The sequence below is a fragment of the Scomber japonicus genome, unplaced genomic scaffold, assembly GCF_027409825.1.
Source record: "Scomber japonicus isolate fScoJap1 unplaced genomic scaffold, fScoJap1.pri scaffold_692, whole genome shotgun sequence".
NCBI classification, from domain to species: domain Eukaryota; kingdom Metazoa; phylum Chordata; class Actinopteri; order Scombriformes; family Scombridae; genus Scomber; species Scomber japonicus.
The window spans coordinates 1-10,105 of record NW_026518742.1 but is presented as its reverse complement, the minus strand read 5'-3'; the positions used below and the strand labels follow the sequence as shown (position 1 = coordinate 10,105).

The 10,105-nt window shown below is 45.7% G+C and overlaps 1 protein-coding gene across 1 annotated transcript; it reads left to right on the top strand.

Annotated features, from left to right (window-relative positions):
- Window positions 1-209: 209 nt before the first annotated feature.
- Window positions 210-757, top strand: LOC128354845 (nociceptin receptor-like; the record flags this gene model as incomplete). Its single annotated transcript, XM_053314988.1, has 1 exon — window positions 210-757. A coding segment is annotated over one exon (548 nt), but the record flags the coding sequence as incomplete, so codon positions are not given.
- Between the last annotated feature and the right edge of the window lie 9,348 nt (window positions 758-10,105).

The following is a 10,105-nucleotide window of genomic DNA, read 5'->3' as shown; positions in this document are numbered from 1 at the left end:
TTTGGTGATTTTTTTTTAACCATTCAAATTTGGCAGGGTGGTTAACAACACACTTTTCTGTGGTATGTCAAACTCAGAACACATATTTATTCTTACTTTACACGGACATTAATGAATAACCACACAACTTGTCCAGTCCTGTTATCACATATCTAACTTGTCTTCTTTTATTTTTCCCTTCTGCTCTTCCTCTTACTGAACGTGTCTAGGCGTCGAGTGCATCGTGGTCTTACCCGAGCCGAGGAGTCACTGGGATCCCGTCTTCGGCACCTGCGTCTTCCTCTTCTCTTTCCTCATCCCCGTGGCCATCATCAGCATCTGCTACAGCCTGATGGTCAAGCGCCTTCGCAACGTCCGCATCCTGTCCGGCTCCAAGGAGAAAGACCGCAACCTCCGCCGCATCACCCGGATGGTCCTCGTGGTGGTGGCGGCGTTCGTCGTGTGCTGGACCCCGATCCAGATCATGGTCCTGGCTCAGTCGCTGGGCTTCAACCTGAGCAGCTTGTTCACGCTGGTCCTCATGCACTTCTGCATCGCGCTGAGCTACGTCAACAGCAGCCTGAACCCGGTCCTCTACGCCTTCCTGGACGAGAACTTCAAACGCTGCTTCCGCGAGTTCTGCCACCCGTCGCCGTTCCGCCTCGACACCCAGCAGTCGGGTCGGATGAGGAGCATCGCCAGGGAGGTGGCGGCGGCTTACAGCTGCAAAGGCGGAGACGGAGGTGGGCACGGTGGAGGGACGCCCAATCCAGCATGACTAGGCGTGGAGCTTCCTTTAGTTGGGGTAGACCCCCAACAGAGGGGAGAGCACCAGGGGACGGGGAACTCCAACACAGAATTGACTCAGATTACGGCTCTCTAGCGGCACGAGCCCCCCCGTCCCCCAACGAGAAGACTGGCCTGGGGTGGGGGGGAAGGAGACGTAGTGGATGGGGCCGAAGGGAAAAGAATTTAGGAATAAGTGGCGGATGATGCGGATGATGCGGATGAACGTTGGACCCATTTGAAGGGAAATAGGATGACGTGATATGTCGGATATGGAAGTAGTCAAACCTTTGTGGATCCTTATCGTGGGAATGATCGGGTCCTGACTCCACTGAGGCCGTCGGATGTTTTGAGCGGGGGGCTATGGATTTTTTCGGAAACCTCAAGAAAAAACATCCTAGCTACCTTGAGCTTGATCTTGATCTTGAAGGTTGACCGACAGCCTCACGAAGAGAAACCTGATGCTGCAGCTTTTAGAAAGACACCCGACGACTCTGTACTTCGGGCTTTGAGAAGTTTGAAGCAGGATAATTTGGAGATATTACGGGATTAAAAGAAAGAGAAACCAAACCTCTGACACCACCACAACATCGCACTACTTTGGTGACATAGGAAGCATCGATTGATCGTGGCTATCTGATGATAAGGACCACAGACTGAAGCTTTGCCAAGGAGCAGAAGAACTTCCTGTAAGAGTGAAAAGGAGATTACAGTATATTATATCTTTAGACGTTGAACTCTTCTATCATGAGTGCTGGGAAGTATCTCACCATGATTATAACGGTAATATGCTGCTGATCATATTTGAGACTGTGGACAGAGGATTATTGGATGTAATATTAGCTAGTGTGTAAGAACAAGCTCTACTCTCTTATGAATGTTATTTCTGATAGGGGCGAACATTTTGTCGATGTGTCCCGACTCAAAGTAAGCCTAAGAAATCCTTAGAGTTTCTTAGAGCTTTTGTGATTTTTCAAAACTTTCTATGATCAGCTTTTGGGGGGTTGTTGGAAATATAGAGTTTCGGGAAGGGGAAAGGGGAAGGGGAGGGAAGGGAAGCTGGAGAGAAAAATAAGAAGGAACCATAAGAATCAGTTTTTTGGGTAAATCCCAGTGATGGTGTTAAGACTATTTCTTCTTCTCGCTGTGTTTTAAGGACACAAAATGAGTGCCTGACTGTGGAGGGTCCACGAGCCTGTATCTGAGAGTATAAATATAAACTATTACACGCACATAGGAAACATACGATGCCTTACAAGTCATCTGATAACAAGGAACAACAAGGAAAATCACAATTTATCAATTAACTATGATCCTAAAAATCCTAATATTTCAAAATCTGCTTATTACCAGATCTGTGATTTTACAATTTGACTACATAAGCCGCGCTTCCACTGCAAGAGTTCCTGGTAAAAGGAGGGGGGGGGGGGGTAGGAACTTCTACAGGAACCGTCTAAACTCAACTAAACTAAACTAAACCGTCCTCTCACTCGGCCCTCTCAGTGGCCGTGTCTCCACTGCAGAGTAGGACCCCTCGTGACATCATGAGTTTCAATCGCCACGTAATTGTTGTGCGATTACAAACCCCCTCTGAATCTCTTCGGTGCCGTAGACGGCAATCAATGCCTGCACCTCATCGTTGGTCCATTAGTCGTACATCCTCTTGCTGTTTTCTTGTTGTTTCCAGCGGTGTCTGCTAGGCTAATGTCTGCTAGGCTAATGCTCCCCTTCTGCTTTCTGATGGCGTCAGAGCCCTCTCAGAGTAGGACCCCTCGGCGATGTCATGAGTTTCGATCGCCACGTAATGGTTGTGCGATTACAAACCCCCTCTGAATCTCTTTGGTAATCAATGCCTGCACCTCATCCTCTTGCTGTTTTCTTGTTGTTTCCAGTGGTGTCTGCGAGGCTAATGCTCCCCTTCTGCTCTCTGATGGCGTCAGAGCTGCTCTAGGTTAAGCCAAGCAGCGCCGGGTTAACCTCAAGCCCCACCTAGGAGCTTTTCAGGGCCGAACGGAGGACCTACCCTGAAGTAGGTACTCCATTGGCCCCCGTAAAAGTTCCTGTACATGGCCCTGTGGGGGATGTTCCTGCAGTGGAGACACGCACCAACGAGGCTGGCCCTGTAAAATTACCCTGAAGTTCCTGCAGTGGAAACGCGCCTTTATACTCAAATGTTAATACTAAGAAAAACCCATCACCCCAAACTCGATGGAGCTCTTCATAATGAAGCTTTTTGGAGCTACAGCCGACGAGCGACGCTGACTTTGCTGCAGTTACATGGGAGAAAAATCAAGATCATCATGAATGCTTGATGTTTTTCATTTAAATTTGATTTTATACAGATTATTCTTACTGATCTCAGCTTTTATTCTTTGCATATTGTAGAAAAACAAGCCAAAAACAGCAAATTTATGCTTCAAAAAAGAGTTATTTTAATTAATTAAGAGGTATATTGTGTGTTTCTTTCTGTTTCTTCTGTATCTATCATGTACAAGCTCACTATTTGCTGGTTTCCTTACTGTGTAACTTCAGCTGATTCTCGGCCATTATGACTTGATTATGAATACGATCATCAAACCTGCTTCATTCCTCCACCAGCTGCAGAAGAATAGCTCCGTCCTCGCTGTGTGGAATTGCTTTTTTTTTTTTTCTCCTTGCAGTGATTACTTCTCCAAACACTGCAAGCGATGAGGCGTTTGCAGCCGGTGATGTAGAATAAAGGAGCTTTTCCACTTCACAGTTCCAGCACTACTGGCACTATCCCCATGGTCTCCGGTGGTACTGCTCCGTTTGGTCCATATCCGAAACGCAGAGCATGGACAGAAGGCTCCGGATTTAACGTTGAGCATAAATGAGCCTTAAAAAGGAAAGAAACCAAACTCTTATTCCAGATATTGATCACTTCTCGATACCCAATCCTAATTATCTCTGTCAATGACTCGATAGGCAACCGATCACTTAAATCAATTTTAGGGATGTGATACAGGTACGATGTTAACCCTCCTGTCGTCCTCGAGGAGTCAAGGAAGGAAAGAAGGGAGGAAGAAGGAAGGAGGGAGGAGGAAGGAAGGGAAGAAGGGAGGAAGAAGGAAGGAAAGGGGGGAGGAGGGAAAGGAGGGAGGGGGGAAGAAAAGAAGGTAGAAGGGAGGGAGGAAAGAAGGAAGGAGAGAAGGAAGGTAGGTAGAAGGGAGGGTGGGAAGGAAGGAAGGTAGAAGGGAGGGAGGGAGGAAAGAAGGAAGGAAAGGAGAAAGAAGGAAGGAAAGAAAGGAGGGAGGGAGGAAAGAAGGAAGGAGAGAAGGAGAGAGGGACAGAAGAGAAAGGAAAGAAGAAAGGAGAGAAGGTGGGAGGGAGGAAAGAAGGACAGAAGAAAGGAAGGAGGGAAGGAAAGAAGGACAAGAAAGGAAGGAAGGAAGGAGGGAGGGAAGGAAAGAAGGACAAGAAAGAAAGGAGGGAAGGAAAGAAGGACAGAAGAAAGGAAGGAGGGAGGGAGGAAAGAAGGACACAAGAAAGGAAGGAAGGAAGGGAGGAGGGGAGGAAAGAAGGACAGAAGAAAGAAAGGAAGGAGGGAAGGACAGAAGGAAGGGAAGAAAGAAGGAACAGTCAAAACAGACGGGGGTCAATTTGACCCGGGAGGACGACAGGAAGGTTAAATAGAGTGAGGGGTTTAAAGGTGACACTGATCAGGTTCCTGTTGGTTGGAAACTCATTTTTTTAAAAGGTGGGGTGAGGGTGGGGTGGGGGGGGGGGTTTGAGGAAGGGTCTTATATAAGTTATCAGTGGAGTGATATTTAAAACTCCACCCAGTACTCCCAGTTAGTACCACAGTGGCAAAGCAGGAGGAACAGGGGTCGTTGTTCTGACTCCACTCTCCAAGGGGACAAAGGGGCTCTCTCTCTCTTCTTAGTGTCTTAAAGAGGAAACCAAACCTGAAACTGAAATCACTGAATGGTATCCTGATGATCCTGGATGATGGTTGTTGGTGTTATACTCATGCAAATATGAGTCTGAAATATTTTTGCATATTTTTTTCTGGTACAGGAGTAAGGAGGGAGGAAGGAAGGAAGGAAGGAAGGAAGGGATGGCACTCTTATTTTGTAAAATAAAAAGAATGAAAAAGAGGAAATGAGATAAAACCTTTGCAGATGAGAGTCAATCCCTCACTTTGTAAGAGACTTTCTGATTATAGTTTAACCCTCCTGTTGTCCTCGAGTCAAGGAAGGAAGGGAGGAAAGGAGGGAGGAGGGAAAGAAAGGAGGGAAGGAGGGAGGAGGAAGGAGGAAGGAAAGGAGGGAAGGGAGGAAGGAGGGAGGGAGTTAGGGAAGGAAGGACAGAAGGAGGGAAGGAAAGAAGAAGGAAGGAAGGAATGAGGGAACGGAAGGAGGGAAGGAAGGAAAGGAGGGAGGAAGGGAAGAAGGAAGGAAGAAAGGGAGGAAAGAAGGAAGGAAGGAAGAAAGAAAGGGAGTAAAAAAGGAGGAAGAAAGAAAGAAGAAAGGGAGGACAGAGGAAATTAGGAAAAGGGAAGGAAAGGAGGGAGGAAGAAAATGAAGGAAGAAAGGGAGGAGAGAAGGAAGGAAAGAAGGAAGGAAGGGAGGAAAAGGAGGGAGGAAGGAAGGAAGAAAGGGAGGAAAGAAGGAGGGAAGAAGGAAAGGAAGGACGGAGGAAATTAGGAACGGAGGGGGGAAGGAAGGAAGAAAGGGAGGAAAGAAGGAGTGAGGGAAAAAAGGAAGGAAGACAGGGAGGAAGGAAGGAAGGACGGAAAGAAGGAAGGAAGGAAGGAAGGAAGAAAGAAAGAAATAAAGAAAGAGAAATAAAGAAAGAAAAAGGACAGAAGAAAGGAAGCAGGGAAGAAAGGGAGAAAAGAAGGAAGAAAGGAATGAAGGAAAGAAGGAACAATCAAAACAGACGGGGTCAATTTGACCCGGGAGGACGACACGAAGGTTAATAAAACTATTTATGAATCAGTTTGTGAAAGTCAGCTTTTTGGTTTCTTTAATTTAATTTCTCTTTCATGGAGCGGTTGATGTTTGGAGCGTCCAGACTTTAACTTCCAGCTCTGTGGTTTGTGTTTCAGGGTTGGTGTCTTCTTTAATTTTATATACGTGTGTGTCTCTCGTTGTTTCTTACGTAGAACTTTTGATTTATTAAACTTTTTATTTCCTTTAGATTTAAAAACACGTCTGAAACTTTTTACTCTCTTATTTCTTCAGTTTCATGACGACGACACGTTCAAGCTGTCATGAACCCTTACTGTTGTGCTCCCGGGTCAAATTGACCCCATCTCTTTTGACTGTTCCTCACTTCCTTCCTTATCTCCTTACTTCCTTCCTCTTTTCCTCCTTCCTTCCTTCTTTCCCCTCCTTCCTTCCTTCCTCTTTCCCCCCTTCCTTCGTTCCGTCCTCATTTCCTTCTTTCCCTACTTCCTTCCTTCCTTCCTTCCTCCCTTCCTTTGTTCCTTCCTCGTTTCTTTCTTTCCCCACTTCCTTCCTTCCTCTTTCCTCCTCTCCTTACTTCTTTCCTCATTTCCTTCCTTCCTTCATTACTTCCTCTCTCCTCCCTTACTTCCTTCCTTCCTTCCTCATTCCTTCTTTCCTCTCCTTACTTCCTTCCTCTTTTCCTTCTTCCTTCATTACTTCCTTCCTTCCTTCTTCTCTTCCTTCCCTCCTCCCTTCCTTCCTTCCTTCCTCTTTCCTCCCTTCTTTTGTTCCTTCCTCTTTCCTTCCTTCCTTCCTTCCTTGACCTGAGCACAACAGGAGGGTTAATCTGGTTTTTATTATTTAATTTATTGTCTTAATGAGTTTTGAGAGGAACATTTTTATGAACTTTATGAACATTGCCTTAAATGATGAAGTGAAGTGTGTAAGTGAAGCTCTGTGTCTGTCTGGCTGGATTATTACAGTGTTCTAGTTTAATGGTGCTTTGCTGTTAGTTTCTACTAGTCCAGACCTGCACTCATAAAACCTCCGAGGACAACAAGAAGAGTCATCACTATAATATCTATGTTGAGTTAAACTACAACGTTACCTGATGTAAAAGGAGCCAAGATGGCGGCCGTCTGGTGGCTGCAGGCATTTCCCCCCCATCCTCCTCCTCCTCCTCCTCATCTTCCTCCTCCTCTCCCAACCTCTGCTTTGTCCGAACCTTGTTTGAGAGTAAATGATGAGTCTGTTCTGTTCTAGGAGAAAGGAAGGGAGGAAGAAGGAAGGAAAAGAGGAAGGAAGGAAGGAAGGGAGGAATAACGAAGGAAAAGAGGAAGGAAGGATGGAAAGGAGAAAGGAAGGGAGGAAGAAGGAAGGAAAAGAGGTAGGAAGGAAGGAAGGAAAGGACGGAAGAAGGAAGGGAGGAAGGAAAGGAAAGAAGGAAAGAGCTGACTACTCACACTCAAATTACCCAAGATGCAATGCAACTTCTGAAAAAAACAAAATACAAACATCACAGATCACCACCTCGCTGGTTTAAAGTTAGCTACAGCGAGGGTATGTTTGCTTCCTGTTTTCAAAATAAAAGCACCAATTCTATCGTTGGTGTTTTATTTTGTGAAAATGACAGGAAGTACGTTACTCGCTACGGCTAACTTGAGCGGCTTCGAATTCGCAGGAACAAAAGTTTAAACTTTAATCCTTTCCTTCCTTCCTTCTTTCCTTCTTTCCTCCCTTCCTTCCTTCAGTCTGTCCTTCCTCCCTTCCTTCTTCTTTCCTTTCCTCCCTTCCTTCCTTTTGTCCTTCTTTCCTTCTTCCTCCCTTCCTTCCTTCTGTCCTCCTTTCCTTCCTCCTTTCCTTTTGTCCTCCTTTCCTCCCTTCCTTCCTTCCTCCCTCCTTTCCCTCCCTCCTCCCTCCCTCCCTCCCTCCTCCTTTCCTTCCTTCTTCCTCCCTTCCTTCCTTGACTCGAGGACAACAGGAGGGTTAAGAGTTAATCCGTACATCATACATAATATATATTAAACCATATGTAACCATGGTAACAGACCTTACAATGGGTTAAACTGTCTACATAAGCACATCTTGTCTTTTAGCCTGTGATAAGTGGCCATTATAATAACCCCACTAACACACTCCTCATGCTTCCTGCCTCCTCATGAGTGTGTGTTAGGAGGTTATTTCCTGTTTTCACTAAATTGGGAACAAGAGTAATTTTCGGGTTTTGCACCTTTTGACTTTAAACTTTATACTTTTATACTGAAACACAACAACAGAGATAAATGAGTTACTCCTAAAGGGCAAGGCTGGTTTTACTGGACTCAGCTCTGGAAGGATGCAGGCAGCTCTGAATGTCACTGATACTACACAGAGCTTTTATTTTGAAAGGTCATGTTAAATGAAAAGAACAGCAGAAAAAGTAAAAGTACAACCAAGACATTAAACTTTGGGTTTTGGGGAAAGTTGAATAAAAAACTCACAGTGATGTCAGCAGTGAGTTTTTCTATATAAATAGGAAGGAGAGAAGGAGGGGAGGAAGGAAGGAAGGAAGGAAGGAAGGAAAGGAGTAAGGATGAAAAGAGGGAGGGATTTAGGAGAGAGAAGGAAGGTAGGAAGGAAGGAAGGAAAGGAGTAAGGATGAAAAGAGGGAGGGATTAAGGAGAGAAGGAAGGGAGGAAGGAAAGAAGGAAGGAAGGAAGGTTGAAAAGAGGGAGGAATTAAGGAGAGAAGGAAGGTAGGAAGGAAGGAAGGTCGAATTGACCCCGTCTGTTTTGACTGTTCCTTCTTTCCTCCCTTCCTCCCTTTCTTCCTTCCTTCCTTCCTTCCTTCTTTCCTTCCTTCACCCCCCTTTCTTCCTTCCTCCTTCCTTCCTTCTTTCCTCCCTCCTTCCTTCCTTCCTTCCTTTCTTTCCTGCCCCCTACCTTACTCCCCTCCTTCCCTCCTTTTCTTCCTTCTTCCTCCCTCCCTTCCTTCCTTCCTTCCTTCCTACCTTCTTCCTTCCTTCCTTCATTCCTTTCCTTTCCTTCCTTCCTTCATTCCTTTCCTTTCCTCCCTTACTCCCTCCCCCCTACCTTCCTTTCTCTATCCTTCCTTCCTTTCTTTCCTCCCTTCCCCTTTTCCTTTCTCCCTCCCTCCCTCCTTCCTTCTTTCCTCCCTCCCCCCTACCTTCCTTCCTCCCTTCCTGCTTTCCTTTCCTTTCCTTCTGTCCTTTCCTTCCCTCCTTTCTTTTCTTCCCTTCCTCTTTTCCCTTCTCCCTCCTTTTCTCCTTGTTTCCTCCCTCCCTCCCCCCTACCTTCCTTCCTTCCTTCCTCCCTTCCTTCCTCCCTTCCTTCCTCCCTACCTTTCTTCCTTCCTTTTTTCCTTTCCTTTTCTCCCTTCCTCCCTCCCTCCTTTCCTTCCTTCAACATTTTACAGGCTTCTCTTTACAACTCTTCCATCATAAATCATATTTAAAAGCTCTAAATTACAGGATTATTAGTCTTATTAAATCTATAATCTATATTTTTAATTTTTCTTACCTGATGATTTAACCTCTTGTGTCTGGAGGCAGGTTTTATGCGTCCAGGTCGTGTTTCGTACAAACCTAGCAGACTCTGTGTAGGATAGAAACGGCCGGAGCTTCGATTTGATCTTCATCTTTATATAAAGACGTGTTATAAAACAGCTGTGAGGCTCTTTGTGCTTAAACTGTCAAACTGTCACTGTTCAAAACCTGAAGATGAGATTTTATACTTCCTGTTTCCTGTTTGCTGTTTTTTTTTTTTTTTTTTTTTTTTAACCCTTTGTGTCGTCCTCCCGGGTCAAATGGACCCCGTCTCTCTTTTGACTGTTCCTTCTTTCCTTCCTTCTTCCCTCTTTCTTTCATTTTTCCTTCCTTCCTTCTTCCCTTCCACCCTTCCTTCTTTGCTCCCTCCTCCTTCCATCCTTCCTTCCTTCCTCCTTTCCTACCTCCCTCCTTACTCCTTTCCTTCCTTTCTTCCTTCTTCGTCCTTTCCTCCTTCCTCACTCCTGCCTTCCTTTCTTCCTTCTCTCCTAAATTCCTTCCTCTTTTCGTCCTTACTACTTTCCTTCCTTCCTCCTTCCTTCTTTCCTCCCTTCGTCCTTTCCTCCCTCCCTCCTCACTCCTGCCTTCCTTCCTTCCTTCTCTCCTAAATTCCTTCCTCTTTTCATCCTTACTACTTTCCTTCCTTCCTTCCTCCCTTCTTTCCTTCCTTCTCTCCTAAATTCCTTCCTCTTTTCATCCTTACTCCTTTCCTTCCTTCCTTCTTTCATCCTTTCCTTCCTCCCCCCCTCCCTCCCTCCCTCCTCACTCCTGCCTTCCTTCCTTCCTTCTCTCCTAAATTCCTTCCTCTTTTCATCCTTACTACTTTCCTTCCTTCCTCCCTTCCTTCCTTCCATCTCTCCTAAATTCCTTCCTCTTTTCATCC